Below are 16,648 nucleotides of genomic sequence, written 5' to 3'. Positions count from 1 at the left end.
AGCCCAGCTCAGCCGGCAGCCGTGCCCGCAGGCGAGCCGAGCCGAGCCGAGCCGTGCCCAGGGTTGTGGCCATGGGGCGCCTGTCAGGGCTCGGTCCCGTGGCGGCCGCCGCGCTGGTCCTGGTGCTGCTGCGCTGCGGCTCGGGCGCCTCCCTGGCGCGGCGCGACCTGTCGGCGGGGCGCAATGACAGACCCATCATCGGTAAGGGGCCGAGGGGCCGCCGCGCACCCGCCTCCCCCGGGCGGGCCGGGCCGGGAAACGCTCCCGGAGCGCAGGCTGGGCTGGGGTTTGGGTTTGCTGTTCAGCAGCGGGACGCTGTACGTGCTGTCTCTAAAAATGATGCTTATTTGAGAGAAGGTGCAGCGCTGAGCTGTCAGAGCAGGGAAGCCGAGGGAGGCTTAGTCAGGTAATGTGTGTTTGTGTAGTACCTTGTGAGGTGCCGTAATTGATGCCCCGTTGTCTCGGTGCCCTGGGCATTCCTCTGGGCATTGAATGTGTCGTTGCAAAGTGGCGTGTCGGAAATGGGAGATTAATTAATTAATAATTAGGAGCACGAGTCTTAGGAGGGATGGCTGAGGAGCCTGGGGTGGTTTGGGCGGGAGGGAAGGCTCAGGGGTGGCCTCACCGCTCTTCTCATTTGCCTGAAAGGAGGTTTTGGCAGGTGGGGTCGGTCTCTTCTCGTCCTCTAGCAACAGGACAAGGGGACAGAGTCTTAAGGTGCCTGGGGGCGGCTTAGGTCACACATTAGGGAGAATTTCCTCACAGAAGGGGTGATTAGATGCCGTAATGGGCTGCCCAGGGAGGTGGTAGAGTCACCATCCTTGGGGGTGTTTAAGGAAAGACTGGACATAGCACTTGTTTCATGGTCTCGTTGACATTTAGGTTGGATTTGATGATCTCAGAGGTCTTTTCCAACCTAATGTATTCAGTGGTCTTTCTTTCAGTGTGTAGCATTTGCCATTTGTGTGGTGCTAATTTTCTTCCTTGGGCCCATCAGGGATATTGTCACAGGAGTGTCACTTCGATGAGTACCAGCGATTTGGAAGGTCTTATATTGCAGCTTCGTATGTGAAATTTGTGGAATCTGCCGGTGCTCGAGCTGTGCCAATAAGGTACATTTTTTTTTTTAATCCTTAGAAGTGGATAATAATTGCATTGTAAAAGGTATGTACCATTTTAGAGGCATGGAAGATATTTCTGCTGCTTTTCTGAGTGTTTATTGCTCCTCAAAGATCATTTGAAGATGCCACAATTCTCAGAGAGTTTCAGAAATTGGACTAAAAGCAGAGTGGAACATGTTTAATACTTCTACTTACATTACTAGTTTTTCTTTGAAAAATTCAAAATTTTTTAATCAGTAAAATTGCCTTCTCTAGTTTGCATGCATGGTTTTTGAAGTTAGCTATATTCAGTGTACAATGTAGTGCCCCACAAACACACATAGATACCTAGATACATTTTTTCACATTTTGTAACCCTGGAATTCAGGGAATCAAGGAAGGCTCCTTTCAGAAAGCAAAATCCGGTTTTGTTCAAACTATGAGTCATTATCTCCTTGTATTTTGGTTGTTTGGTAAAATGTAGCAGGGTAAGTATAGCTGACAGTACTTCATACCAACGCTTAGCTATAAGATATTAAGTGCACTGAAACATGATGATAAAATTAGAAATTTCAGTACTTAAAAACAATACTGTTACAGCTGCAGAAAAATAAAATTGGATGTATCCACACAGTTTAATAAGAGCACCACTTAAGTGCCCAAATTAGAAGTCAGCATTCCTCACGTAGCTGCGGGAGCTTTCAGAATGTTTGATGACCAGAAGCTTCACCGATGAATGGATGCTTCTAATTCTGGCAATTAAGTTACTTGCAGCAGAGCTGAACACTTTCACTGACACCCATCATATCACTTCTGAAGAAGTGTGGCCATCTGTGCTGGTTTTGGCTGGGGTAGAGTTAATTTTCTTCACAGTAGCTGATGTGGGGGTGTGTTTTGGATTCGTGCTTGAGCACAGGGTTGATGATATAGAGATGTTTTTGTTATTGCTGAGCAGGGCTTACAACAGAGGCAAGGCCTTTTCTGCTTTTCGTGCTGCCACGCTGGCAGGGAGGCTGGGGGTGCCTGGGTGTGACCCACTGTTTGCAGCTCTGCCCTTCTTGGAGTCAGTTGGAAACCGGAGTTGCCGGTCTGCAGGAAATAATAACCATGCCATTCGTGTAAACAGTAAATTTTTCAAGTGGCTTGCAAAAGGGTCTCAGAGTACCTCATCAGGAACTCTACCTGACAGGGCCCTATCTTCAGTCTTGTGTTTCAAGTGAAATGTTTCATTTGATTTATGTCCATTTTACTCTGTTTAAAGCATGCCTTCTGTATATTTTCTGTGTCAGACATTTCTGTTCAATAGAGATTTTTTTTTTATTATATTTGAGATTATATTATACACATATTTTGTCAAATGTGTGTACATCATATGTATTCTATAATTATTTTTTGGTGTTTCAGATTAAATCTTACAGATGAAGAATATGATAAAATATTCCACTCTATTAATGGGTAAGTCTTGAGCACTGATTTTCTGTCAAAAGGCATGATGGTTCTGTTTTTGAGCTCTGCTATGTTCTCAAGAACATTGTCTTTCTATTTTTGAGAGGTTGTGCTGGAGACATGAGAATACATTCTAAGACACAGAATTATTTCATTCAGTATTGGTGTGCTGTCTCTCCTTCCCTGAGGAACACATCAGATAATCTGCAACAGTGCCAAGGCTCATCATGGCATTCCCTTGTGCTTGTCTGCAGACAGGGAGAAGTGACATTATAGTTATGAGAAATTTTGCAAGTGAAACACTCGACTTCCTCTTTGTTAATTTTTCTGTCTTCCTCATTTGAACTGTCACCTTCATTTTGATGTTTAATAGCACTTGCTTGATATTTCACCCCTGTTTTTACCCTTTCTTCCTTCTTTCAGTCCTTTTCATATCTCATCTATTATAAAAGTTTCTGATTTCCAATCTCTTCTACTCTTTTCTCCATGTGTGTTCTCTCTCTTGCTACTCGAATTGTCTGTCTTACCTGTTGTGATTCTGTGTCTTAAGTCTTTGTTAGAAAAATTTCCTGGTTTTCAGGGTATCTGTGGCAACTGGCCACCCTTCTGTTCTTCCTTTTCAAATGTTGGATAATGTGGTCTTGTCTAACAAGATTTTACTGTGGACTAAACAAAGTCAAAACCTTTTATGGTTTTTTTTAGCCTTGTGCTGAAAGTGCACTTCAGAAGAGTAAAATCAGCTGATGCTACACTTCACAGCCTTGGTGGTGTGTGAGGCCAGAGCATGTGATTGGTCTACTTGTGGTCATGAGATGAGCATCTTAAACCATTAATACATTTGTTAATCTTATGCATATAACTAGAATGTTAATCAGCATGTGTAGACCTTGCAGATTTAGACTTTTGGCTATCTGGGGAGTGCATTGTCCTCCTACATCAACATGCTCTGGACACCAAGATGTGGATCTTTGCACTCTTGAGCTATAAACAAGCATAAGACAGTGATGCTTTTCTCTGTTGTGTGCTGTTGGAGACAAAAATGAATAATTTCCTCCCTTTCTCGTGGCTACCAGCTTCACTTTGGTTGCCAACTTTCCACCAGTGAGGTCTCTCATTGTTTCTACCTCATTACCTACGCCAATGCAGAAGAAAGTGTTTGGCAAGTAGATCCACTTTTTGTCCTTCTGTCCTTGCAGTCAGAGGTCAGTTGAGTTTGTGTTATGTAGGTGAGGGAGGATGGTCTGTATTTCTTTCTGTGGCCCTCCACTGTCACCTGTTGGCTTCCACAATAAAACTGTATAAATAACAAAAAGGAGCTCTGGAGGAAATTACTTTCATTCTGTGGAAATTCAGAATAACAAGGAGATAACATTGATATTTTATATTGTTCTTTGAAGTTGGAAATTACTATTAAATGCTACTACCTTCTTAAAATCATGATATTTCCTATAGTAAAGACTTAATTTTATGGATGTACTCCTGAGGTAGCCATTGAAATGCCCAGTGGAAATCATCAGCTCTAACCAGGCAGTGATAGCTGGAATACACGTGGTTACATTTCAATCTGCTTATGACAATGTCAAGCCATTATCATTGCTACTTAATGGGTTATTTCCTTTTTGCATTAGCAAAAATGACAGTCAGTTTTCCTAATTAGTATAGTCCAGGTTTTGGTTTGAATAGGTGAATTTTCTACAACTTCCAGGTAAAGATTTCCTTGTTTGTCTAATTAGATCTCTGAAGAAACCTATAATCTGGCCTGTTTTGAAAATACTTTCAGCTGTATTAATTTTCAATGTTGACATTGAAAATGAGGAAATCCTACACCCGTTTCAGTAAAAAATCAACAACTCATGGATGTGACTAGAGTAAATCCACTTGAGGTTCTGCAGCAGTGGGTTGTAAGGAATGCTCACACATCCAGTTTTGTTGATTCTGCAGGCACTGTTCCAGTTACAGCCGTAAGAGGCTTCCTTTATTTCATGTTACTGTTTCTGATGGTACATGAATATTTTGCATGTCATCATGTGTCCATGTGAATTCTCTGCTAGACTGTCCTGAATCTTTTTCTTCTGTGGTGTTTTTTTAGGGTTTGGGGAGCTACACAGGGAATTGCTATTCCTGATTATAGTTTGTGGTGGGAAAAGCTTGTGCACTGTTTCTGTGAAATTGTCCCCAAGATTGTCTTCCTTAGCTCTGTGGGATGTTACCAAAGGTTATGGTCAAGTGTACTTTTCTTCCTTTTTGATAGGAACTTGTTGATTTTTGTTGTCTCCAATAAGAAGGTCACTATGCCAGGGCCACAATTCTGTTTTTCTGAAACTGAACAGAATTAATTGAGATTTGGGCTGGAATTTTAAAGTGGTATTGAGAGCCAGCTGAGAGTCAGGATAGGAAATGACAGTCATGACTTGCAACCCTTTCGCATACCAGGTGGAATCTGTGGGGTTTTTGTATTTTCTGTTTACTTTCTTCTTCCATATGTTACATTAGGATTGATCTATACTTTGTGATAGAGTAACCATTCTTCTGTAGGAGAACACTAAGAACACTATGATTGAGTTAAAGACTGAAACACCTAAGCTTAGCTGTCTGCCTGTGCACTAGCTGTCCAAACTCACATAATTAATGCAGTGCTAGCCAGTGCACTCAGTGGAGCTGACAGGGCTGTTCAGCCTACCCACCACTCAGGTGTCTGCTCTGGAAAACCTATTTGAATATCCAGTGACTCTCCTGACTAGATCCCTGCTGTCCATAAAGGGAGCACAGATGCCTGTCTGTAGATTTCTGAAACCTAGACCTAAACTGTACCCTTAAAACTGCTATCTCTGTGTACGTTGTCCAAGTTTTAGGTTGATCACTGTTGCTAATCATATTATTGGATGTTGCCTTTCAGGGTACTTCTTCCAGGAGGTGGTGTGGATCTTAAGACTTCTGAGTATTCAAGGGTTGCTAAGATATTTTACCACAAGGCCTTGGAGGTAATTACTCAGAAGCAGTTAGTTCTTGGTATTATCACTGTTCTGGGATCAAGATGACAGGTTCATGTTTTTCATAGTTTTGTACTGTCATTCAGTGGGTTAATTGCAGGCCTGAAAACAGGTAGCTTATTTCTTACTTCTGCATAAAATTTCTGTATTAATAGCTTAAGATTCAGACTTGTGGCACCCACTCCTGTTATATGTTGTGTTATGGTCTCAAACTCCAAAGTTCTTCAGATGAGGATAGTATTGTTTATTCATTCACAGAGCTTTATGGCTCTGTGTGAACTTGGCAGTGAGGAATCGCTCTTCCGCCTTTGCTGCTGACTTTCCAACAGCAGGCAAGGAAAGTGCAGGCAGTGGCATTCATAGCACCAGTCAGCTGCTGCAATTCAGTAGTTGAGCTCCCTTTCTTCTTCAGTCCCCGTGGCACCAATGTTTTTATTCTTTTGTCTGTCTTTATTTGTGGTGAGTCTTGCAAAGACTGTCTGTCTCACTTTTATGTGAGACAGTTTCATTTGTCTCTCTGGAGCTGCTCACTGTGTGAACTGCAGCCTGTGCCTTGGTATTCAGCACTGGGGCAAGGCTTTCTTGTGGTTTGTTGTACAATTATGAAATTATGTTGACATTTCACAATGATGAACTGAATTGCCTATGTCACTTTATGACCAGAGAGACAGGTGTATTAGCTGATACATGTACTGCCAGTACATATAGGCAAAAAATAATGTTCAGTTCATCCTAGGTAGTACACTTTCTAACAAAGGAGGGTTTTTTCCTTTGCTGCTTGTGATAATTTTGTGTTTTGATTTTCATCTTTCAAATCTTAATTAGTACTATAAAATATTGCTAGTTTTACTTATGTAAGGTAAGCTACAATAGTCAAGAATATCTTTACAAGTACAGAGTGACTGAATTTTATCTTTTTCTAACATCAGGGGACCTTTTCATTTGGAGATATTCACAATGCAAAATTACTTTGATCTGGCTCTGCTTTAATATGAATAGAGGATGTGAAATGCTAATCCCCGTTCAAGTCAGTAGAATTTTACTAGTTAAGCAAAAATCTAAGTGAAATACTGTTTTCCAGCTCTTAAATTAGTTTTTAAAATGTGATGTCTTGAGTGTTGTTTTAATACCTGCTTAGCCTCCAGGCTCTAGTTTATTTAAAAAAAAAAGAAGGAGGGGGCACAAAATCTTTATGTTTCAGTTGTAATTGGTTTTAAACTGTAGTTTATTTTTTGCCTTCAGTAGTTTTAGACCTCACTTGCAACTTCACTGTCTGTCTTTCATGTAAGTTCTGTGCCCCATTATACATTATGGGTGGTCATGGACACTCTGCAGTGCTATCAACCTTCTTTCTGTACATCTTCCTTGTTTTGCTGCGAGAAGAAGTAGTTCTGTGGGCTTTTTTTCTGTGTCACATAAGATCATAAGCTATGCTAGTTAGTAGTAGGGTTCATGTTTTCTTAGTACACTTAGTACACTTGGAAGGGCACAGACTTTGGAAAGGTCCCTTGCTATGTAATCATAGCGTGCTTTGTAGAAAAGTGTGAATTGTAACAAGTATGCTTTGCCTCAGAATGGTGACAGACTCTTCTGTGTCCCTTCTGATGATTGCTTTTTTAGAGAAGTGTTCCCCTTCTGTGGTTTCTGTTTAGAATGCTCTCAACATTACTTGTAGAACAAAACAGTCAAATCAGTATCCACATTTGGCTCAGTCTTCTGCTTCAAAACACATAGATATCCTTTAGCCTTTATATTTTAGGAGAGACTCTAAGGGAGTCTGTGCTTATTTCAAGTGCAGTTGAACTGTTACAGTTCCTGTGGTAGCATATCATACTACTGCAGTAGTTATACTTCTCACCTAAGCAAAAGAAAGTAAAAAGAGTAGGAAGTTCTTGTCAGTCTCTTTTCTGTACATTTTCATTACAGTTTCCTTATGTTGTTGCTTTTATTTTGTAGGCTAACGATAAAGGAGATTATTTCCCAATATGGGGAACATGTCTTGGACATGAAGAGCTTACATATCTCACAAGTGGTGAAATTTTACTTGTTCATACCAAGACAAATGGTTTTTCACTCCCTCTGAACTTCACCTCAGGTAAAAAGTTCATTACATCTCATGTCTGAATTTTGCTAAGAGGTGTTGCGTTTTATTTGTGATAAATATTATGGGGTGAATGTTTGTGAGGTTTCTGATGATTATCTTCTGTTAAATTCTTTGTCGATAAGTTGCATTGACTGTTTTTGTAAAGTCAGTGTGGTTAAGCAGAGAAGTGAGCACAAGCCATTTGAAACCAACAGCATCAGCAAAAAGCAAAGTTGTGGCTCTTTGACTCATTAGAAAATTCATACCTACAAAATAATGTCTGCTTTTTGTTACCAAGTTGAACAAAATTCACAGGTTCAGAACCTCTTAAGCTTGGAGAGCAGGTGATTTGAAATTTTTCAAATCACGTCTTTCCATATGATAAATAGTAGCATTACTGTCCAATTTGAACAGTATTGAAATCACAGAGATCCCTTGAGACAGAGCTGTGGCACTTGGCAGCACTGGCAGTAGAGGGTGTCCTCTGTTGATACTTTACCCTTAGTGAGTAATCAAAAAAAAATGTGGCATTCACAAATTCTGTCACTTGTGCTCATTCTGGGTGGAAAGGCCATTGAAACAAGTGTCAAAGAATGATGCTTATTTTAGTGAGAACTTTGCTGCCGAAGTTGGATCCTCTCTGGGTCAAGACTGATAGACAGCGGTAACAGCATATTGGAAATCTATTGTAGTTATTTCACTGGTACTTCTTGCAGGATATTCTAAAACAATAAAGATTTACTGCCAAAAAAGTTTTTAATACAGCATTTTATTAATTGTCTTCTGCCAGAATAAGTCCATCTGAGACCAGTTTCAGTAATGGGAAATGCAATTTTTTTTCTTTGTAATAGCCGCAAAAGAGAGTAAAATGTTCAGGAATTTCCCTGATGATGTATTACACGCACTTGCTACTGAGCCATTGACATCAAACTTTCATGTATGGAGCCTCTCCATGGAGGTATTTGATCTTTTTTATTTCCTGCATACAAACACGGGGGTTTTTTTCAGTTAAAACTAGAAATAAATAAGCAAATAACACCTTTTCCCTCTTCCCCCTCTCCTTATCACAGAATTTCACCAATAATGAAAAGCTTCGTAATTTCTATAATGTTCTAACCACTAACACTGATGATGAAGTGGAGTTTATATCTACCATGGAAGGTAAGGAAAATTATTTTCTTTGGAAACTGTGACTGTAACAACCTAGTCGTTTAGGGGTGTTGTGGCGTGGATGAGAAATAGTATTGCAAGTTGTTAAAATAGCAGGGCAGGCATCAGTCCTGTCAGTGCTCTGGCTGTGAGGAGCATTTCTGTTTGCAGGGATATTTTATCTTTTCAGTACTGTGAGCCTTATTACTCCTCCCACCCAGCGTTCCCCTTCCAGATATGCTGTTACATTTTAGCACTGGCATATTTGAGACTCTGAACTCCCAGCACTTGTGCTGCAGGAGTTGAATCCCTGCACAGCATGGTGTGCCTGTGTCAAGCTGTGCTTTCCAGCTGCCTGCTTAGGCTTGCGTTTCCCTGGTGCTCTCTGTTTGCTGTATGGGAAGAGCACTCCAGGCTGCCGAGGGAACAGCAATATCCCTCATTACCTTAGCAGCAATGCTGGTAATTACCCTCCTCGAAAAGCCTTTTGCATGACTTGTTTATCTGTTTCACACTGGGCTTGCTCAGCTCAGGAAACAAGTTAGCTCTTCAGGGAGTGTTTTATCTTGATGAGTACACCACTAGCAGCCCTACTGTAGGGCCCAGCTGTCACCAATGGGATTCTTCTGTGTGGCATCTTGGCTGGCCTCCAAAAGAGAAGAATAGCACTTTGATCAGCAAACCTGATTAGGCTAATGACAGGCATCACCTGTGCCTGCAAGGGGTTTATCACAGAGCAGTCAGCAGCTGCTGTGCCTGCCGCTATTCCCTGGAAGAGAGCTAAGGACTGACTCCCCCAGAATGTGTCAGGCCTGGCCAGAGTGGATGGGGGCTGCCCTGGATTGGCTGGGCCTTCAAGGAGATACTAAGACTTGGATCTCTCCCATGGAACTGGCATGCTGCATGGCTGTGAATGCTGAGTGATGCTGGCAAGCAGGCAGGAAGCTGTGAGACTGATATACTTGAAACATTATTTTTAGTGTGTATATACATTAGTTCTGAAATGAATTATCAAAAAGATGATGTACAAATTATTTCTTGCATCTAATGAGACCCTTCTTTTACAATATCGATTTCTTTTCCTTCAGTTCTACTGTGATTTTAGCAGTGTTTCAGCTTGCTGTTCAAGCTTTTGTGAAACTGTTGATAAGTGAGGTATATTTGTAGATTATCCTCTGAGTTTACTTTGCAGTGAGATTAATTACATAATTCTTAAGGCATACACCTTTATACACTTTGTGTTTTGTTGTAGCGTACAAATATCCAATTTACGGCCTACAATGGCATCCAGAGAAAAATCCTTTTGAGTGGAAGGATTCTCCAGGCATTCCACATTCACCATCTGCTGTAAGAGCAGCATATTATATGGCTGATTTCTTCGTTAATGAAGGTAAAAAGTTTATTATCTATAAATGTTGGGGGTTAGAGTGAAGCATTACTGAAAACCTTTGAAAATGACAGACCTCTTTTTCAGCTGTCAGAGTTCAGTATCTCATAGTGCTTTCTGAGAAGATTACTCTGCAAGCTTATAAAACACCAAAGGCTACTAGAAATAGAATGGCTTAGTGAAAGTAACATCAAAAGGCCAAGCATTCCACAAGCTCTTTTCACTAGGCTGGCTCTAAAACACTGCTCTGTGACTTTCTGTAATTTCCAAATATCCCTGTAACATTTTGGCCTCTCTTGCACAAAGACAATAAAACAAAAAAAGTACTCCATTCATAATTCCAGGGGCTTCTTCAGTTCCAAACTGGCTTACAGTCATTCAATGTGTTCTTGATTTTGCTTGCAAAATGCATAGACCAAGCCTCTAAATAGGCCTTAGGCAGTATGGATGTGTCAGAGGGGTGCAGTGTGGTGCCCTACAGTTGTATATTATAGACAGCACAAGGAGGTTTTGAATTTTACAGAGCTGCTAACTTTTTTTTTGTTTATACCTGGAGAATCTGGAAGTAACTAATGCTTAATATTTTGATAGTTTATGACAGTTCTCATCTGTTTGCTATAAATAAGCAGGATATAAATAGAGGAGTATTTGAAGGAGTCAAATTTTATTCCTTAATTTATCCCTACTAAATCATTCTGCTGGACTATTTTATGAAATTGTCTTTCCTCCTTGATGGGGACTATGGAGAACATAATAATTAAGCTGGTTGAGTTTGGTCTCAAAAGAGTCAACTTAATGAAGAAACTAGACAGTGATGTAAAGAAATGCTATTTCTGCTGACCTGGTCAGTGAGCATGTAAAACTAAAAGCTGTGTTTCATACAAATTCAAGGTGCTTTTTTGCTTAAAGTAGTCATACTCCTCTTTGTGAAAATGTAGCAAAACCATTTTGATAGGGAATTTAGGGCCAGGCAGAGCTGGGCCTCTGAGCAGCCTGGTCTAGTGGAAGGTGTCCCTGCCCATGGCAGGGAGATTGGAACAAGATGATCTTTAAGGTCCCTTCCAACACAGGCCATTCTATGAGATGGCAGACTATGACTAAAATAAGGAGGAAAATAGAAGAAAATACACTATGAGTCTGGATTTAATTTTGTAGAATGCAGTGTGTTTTTTGGCCTTGTTTCCTACTTTCTCTTGTATCTGACTGCAGACTGTATTCTCAATAGAAGTAAGCTTGCCCAGGCCATTATCCAAGTTAAGTGGGGCAGAACAAGTGCCAGCTCTGCTTGTAAATCCTGCTGAGACACACTGTGTGTGAGTTCTGTTAGGTATATGTGCATGTCCAAGGAGCTTGTGCAGAGTGCCACACAGATGTGTCACTGGATTTTGGATCTACTGACCTTCCATTCCTGTAGAGCAAACTCTCTTCAGGCAGCTCTGTCTACCCCATCTCTTGTACCAAATCCTAAGTTACTCTTCATTTCCTCCCCAGTCTTTTGGGGCGGTACTGAAACATCAGCTGCTCCTACTGAGTACTTCATATCATCATTTTACAATGAGTAATTGACATTTTTAGCTAATGTAAGGCAGAATATCTTCCCTGACTTTGAAAATAGACCAAAAGATGAAAAATGTAAACTGTTTTCAGATAGTAAAAATGTACTGAAGTGTGATCACTTAGGAACTAAACAATTCTATTGAAATACCATTTCTGTATCCATCCATCATTAATTTTAACTTCTGTAGAGTTGCCAATGTGATAAATCAGGGGAGGATTCAATTTTATTGTCCTCACCCAGTACAGTCCATGCAGCTTTCAGCAGTAGGCTGATAATGTGATGCATTTCTTTCAGAGATAACAGTACTGGTATTTCTGGTAGATACTGCCAGTATCTCATGGATAACTATTTTATACAGTCTTGACTTTAAATTTCCTTTCTCCAGTAATAAAATATGCTGTAAGCAGCTTTCTGGAGATGTATCTTCACAGTTCTTCACATACAAGGTTCTGTAATTCCGTTTGTTTTTGTGCTACACCAAGTAACTTACTTTTCCAAGATAAATATTGTTGAGGAGGATAACATTAAAATGATCTGTACTTTTATAATGTTTTACAGCCAGGAAGAGCATGCACCATTTCCCCACTGAAGATGAGGAAACTAAAGAATTGATCTATAATTATAATCCAGTTTATACAGGAACATTTTCTGCATTTCAGCAAACCTATTTTTTTGATTGAATGTCTTGTCAAAGGTGCAGTGTTGTTATTTATAAATGGAATTATTTGCCAGCATTGTGTAATTAAGCTGATATGATGACAAAAAGCTAGAGCAGTTTTCCTTTACAATGATTTATTCTGTGTATCTTCTGCACTATTGAAACATTAATATATAAATTTACATTCAATTGCATAATAATCTACAGAAAAAATGTATTTTTCTTCCAGGAAAGAGGGCTTGACTATGCTTATAAACTTTCTAGTAATATGATGATGAAGTAATCACTTTCAGTACAAGGAAAAGCTCTCATATATTTTAAAATATGAGACTTACCCTTGTAAAATGTGGGCTATAATAGCACTAGACACTTAGATACGTTGTGTAGTAAAATCCTATCCTTTTCAAATGATTTAGCAAATGAGACTCTTGGATTTGTCATAGATATGTGTATGCAGCCAAGTTTTTGACAGGGACTGCTTTGTCATTTCAAAAATTGACAAAAATTTTTGTAAAGTGAGGCATGATAGCAAGCACATTTCTGCCTAAGAAGCACGTATATCCCATTTGTGAAACTGTTTCTCTTGCACATTTGGAGTGCATTATACCTTGGGTATATATACAATATACAGCATTATTTGGAGTCCTTATACCTTGTGAGGCCTTTGTATCGCAAATTTCATGTGAAATAAGTAAGTTTGGGGGGCATAGTTCAGTGCTGATTCCACTTTCAGTTCTTTTCAATTCAGTTTTGTATATCCTCCAAGGATTTGTCTTGGAGTAACTAGAGTCAGCAGCCAGATATGAGGTGCAGACACTCATTCCTTTGTACTTAAAAGAATGTAAACCTCATTTTTTCTCTAAAGTGTCTGACTTTTCCTGTATCTGGATAGAATTTTCACTTGAAGTCAAGATGTAGTTTGCCATTACATTAGTAAACAAGGTAGTTTCTTTCTGTCTTGTTTGATAGTTCAGTGCAGCTAGAATTTAAACAGCAGATGAATGTATATGAGAAACCTGTTCAAGGTGACATAATGTGATAATAGCAGTTGCATGCAACACTGACACTGTTTTTGCTCTGCTTTGCTCCAGATTTGGTGAAAGTTTTGCTCTGTGGTTTTGTGTATTGTCCGAAAAGGAACTAAGATTAGACAATCAGATATATTTCTCCTCTCTAGCATAGTTTCCAAACCCATGTTAACATTAACAAGGATTTGGAGCTTATGAAGAATTCAGGTTTATAAACTTCAGCTCTGTTTTGTAGAACCTCATACTCTCAGGTAACATATCTGAATAAGTCTGGTAAGTTTCTCAGGTTTTTCAAGTAAAACACTCCCTAACATGTTCTTTATAATGAAGCAAGTGTATAAGAGAATGTGAAGTGCATCAGTTAAAAAACTATGAGGAAACATTAACTGTGACTAGCCGAAAAACACTTCCAGGTAATTACAAGCTTAAACAAGAGATATTTCAACATTTGTCTTATCAGCCAACTTAGTAAATGGTTATCTTTTTAATATAGGTAACTTCATTAACTGACTCCTGAATAGAACCAAGTTTAAAAAAGAGGGTTGTGCTCTACAGCTGCATGTAAATGTGGCAGCTGTGATACTTAGAAACCAAGTCCAGTCTTTATTTGTTGTCCAGGCTGAGTTCTTTGGAATAGCTCTAAGAATTTCCCTAAGGTGAGCAGGTTTTAGCCTTAAACCAGAGATCAGTCTTGCAAGTGAAATGTCTGCAATGGTAGTAATCAGTTCCTAAACATGTAACTATAAAGAGTATTGTGTGTAATATGATGAGAGAAGTTTATATATTATGAATTTGTATGTGTCTTCCCTTTACACCCTTTATCCTGTAAAGCCTTATTTGATGATAAGCATGATTTTTCTATGATACGTGAAATAAACTTTCGTTCAAGCAGACTTGTATTTTTTGTCATCTTTTAGATACCACAGATGAAGCACAACAGTCACTGTCTTCCTGTTTCCATCTGTGATAGTCATAAACTAGGAGGTTACAACCTGCATCTACTTTCTGTGGTCATGCCAGCAAGTCAGGGTTGGGATGAGTGAGATCCATGGCCCGGCACAGACTTGCCCAGAGCACAGGTACCCTTGCCCAGGGCTTGAGCTTAAATGCACTTAAATGTGGCTGCTGAGATGAGGGCCAGGAGCTTTCAAGAATGCTGTCCACAGCTCATTCTCACAGAGCCTTTCCACAGCTCATTCCCATAGAGCAAGCCCACCCCAGGGGCAGTGTCAGAGCCTGCTCAACAGAGGCAGCCAGACCCCCACGAAGGTGAGAAGGGGCTGCAGCACTAATTGAGGGCTCTCAGGGCTCTGAAAGCTGTAAGGAAAGAATTTTTGTCTATTCCTTATAATACTTACAATATCTTCTGTCATGTTCTCCAGCCAGAAGCAAACTACAGGAACCCAAAATTGTGGAATCAGCTAACAGCAAGTTTAAAAGTTCGTTTTCAAGATCTCCCCTCTGCTCTGTCTTGTACAATATGGTTTTTCATTACACAGACAGAACTCCTAATACAGTTTTTAGGATTAATGCTAGAGAGAGAAGAGCCTGTGACCATACAGGTTATTGAGTCTGATGTATGAGTGTAACCAGCTTGCTTATTGTTGTGTGGGAAGAACATCCACTGATCAACAAGCTAACCCTAATGTGAGTCTTGCAGACCGTATTAAATAATCTCTAAGAAAGAAAAGTTTGAAATAGTTTCCTCCTTGTAGTATTCTGCTCTTCCCACTAGATGGCCTCCGAGAACCAGTGTTTTCTCCTGTTTTGTAATCGGGTGTGGTCGTGTCTCTGTGAAGTTGAGTAAGATATTTACTGTACTGTGGTATGTAGTGGGGTGTTTGGGATGTGGGGGAACAAGAAGGGAGGAGACAGTAGGGCTGGAATCTTACTGTCACACCTGGCCATACTGGCAGAATTGCAGGAGAGAATCTGTGAGCTTTGAATTAATTCAGCTGAGATTAAATCTTGTTTCCAGTGAAACCATTCCAGCATTAACTGGAAATGACTGGAATTACATCTGTCTTTTCAGGTGGTCGTTCCTCCCGTTTAGCTGTAGAATCTACCTTGGTTCCATTTTCTATAAATATGAAACTGCCTCATGCAGAACAGGACCCACAGCTTAGATGGGAAGAAACGAGAACTTAATCTCAGAAAACCTTTGCCTGGGAGGCAGGAAAGACCTGAATTCCTTCAGGTAAGAAAGGAATTACAGGGAAGAAACATCCTGAGTAAGTGCTTGTAAGTATGGAGTTAAAAGACTAAGAACAAGAGCTTGACCCGCAAGCTTCATTGTGGGGAAAAACAAATCACCCCCACCACTTTTGGGCTGACAAGCTATGCAGGATTCCCTGGCAAGGTAGTGAATCCAAAGCAGAGATTACTGTCCAAGTACTTCCATGTTGAACACCATTTTTTTAGGTTATTTTTAACCTTTTCCCCTTTAGCATCAGTGCCACCATATTCATTGCTGTGGATGCTGCTCAGCAGAGCAATATCAAAATCAAAAGCTGGACTGTACTGGGGAGATTTCTATAGAAATTAATGGCCTGTTAGGAACATGATGGTTCTTTCCTTGGAACAATGAGGAAAGTATGGGGACAGGTTGAGCAACGAGGAAGAATAACAAGGAGCAATTTCCCATTTATGTGTTATCCTCGCATTGCCCTTATGAGCCAGGAGCCCTGGAAGAGGAATAGCTGTGTGTGTAATCAGGTGGCTGAAGTCTACATGCCAGGGCTCAGTCAAGAATGTTTAGATTTGAGGTGGGAAGGTGTACACAAGATTTCAGTCACTTTTATCACAATAAATAATATTTTATCTGGGGTTGTGAGAGTTCTTTTGGGGTTTTTTCTACTGTAGAGTTAGCGTTCATGTATCTGGTGATGGTGTTACCAGAAAAGCTTTGGGAATTGGCTAGGGTCCAAGTCCACTAAGGTTTCTAAATGCTTTTTCAAATTGTTATGGTTTGAGTACTTACATGGAAGACAGATTGACAGATACTGTGAAGTGACTGATTACCTTCCCTTGTTAGCCTCGCGTCTTTCCCCAGGGCAGGCCTCTTCTCTAATCCACTGCTTATTTATAGGGCAAATAGTGAAGTTTATCCTGCCCTGGGCCACCTGTTGATAAGGATACTGTTCCAGCTTTCATCACTTCCTCATTATGTTTAAATGATTCATAATGTAAGCAGTATGTTTTAAGGGCCAGCTTTCTCTGTTAGTTCTTATATAACCAAAAAAAAATTTC

At 40.1% G+C, this 16,648-nt stretch overlaps 1 protein-coding gene across 1 annotated transcript; it reads left to right on the top strand.

The window, feature by feature from the left end:
* Window positions 1-48: 48 nt before the first annotated feature.
* On the top strand, window positions 49-14,244 carry GGH (gamma-glutamyl hydrolase). Its single transcript, XM_083884450.1, has 9 exons — window positions 49-201; window positions 998-1,112; window positions 2,505-2,555; window positions 5,443-5,527; window positions 7,493-7,631; window positions 8,471-8,577; window positions 8,690-8,780; window positions 10,021-10,158; window positions 12,272-14,244. The coding sequence occupies exons 1-9, from the start codon at window positions 72-74 to the stop codon at window positions 12,391-12,393; spliced, it is 978 nt and encodes a 325-aa protein (XP_083740576.1). The 5' UTR covers window positions 49-71; the 3' UTR covers window positions 12,394-14,244.
* Window positions 14,245-16,648: the final 2,404 nt, after the last annotated feature.

This window comes from Zosterops lateralis (genome assembly GCF_965231275.1).
Source record: "Zosterops lateralis genome assembly, chromosome: 1".
NCBI classification, from domain to species: domain Eukaryota; kingdom Metazoa; phylum Chordata; class Aves; order Passeriformes; family Zosteropidae; genus Zosterops; species Zosterops lateralis.
The sequence above is the reverse complement of the archived record's forward strand: the minus strand, read 5'-3'. Positions and strand labels throughout refer to the sequence as shown.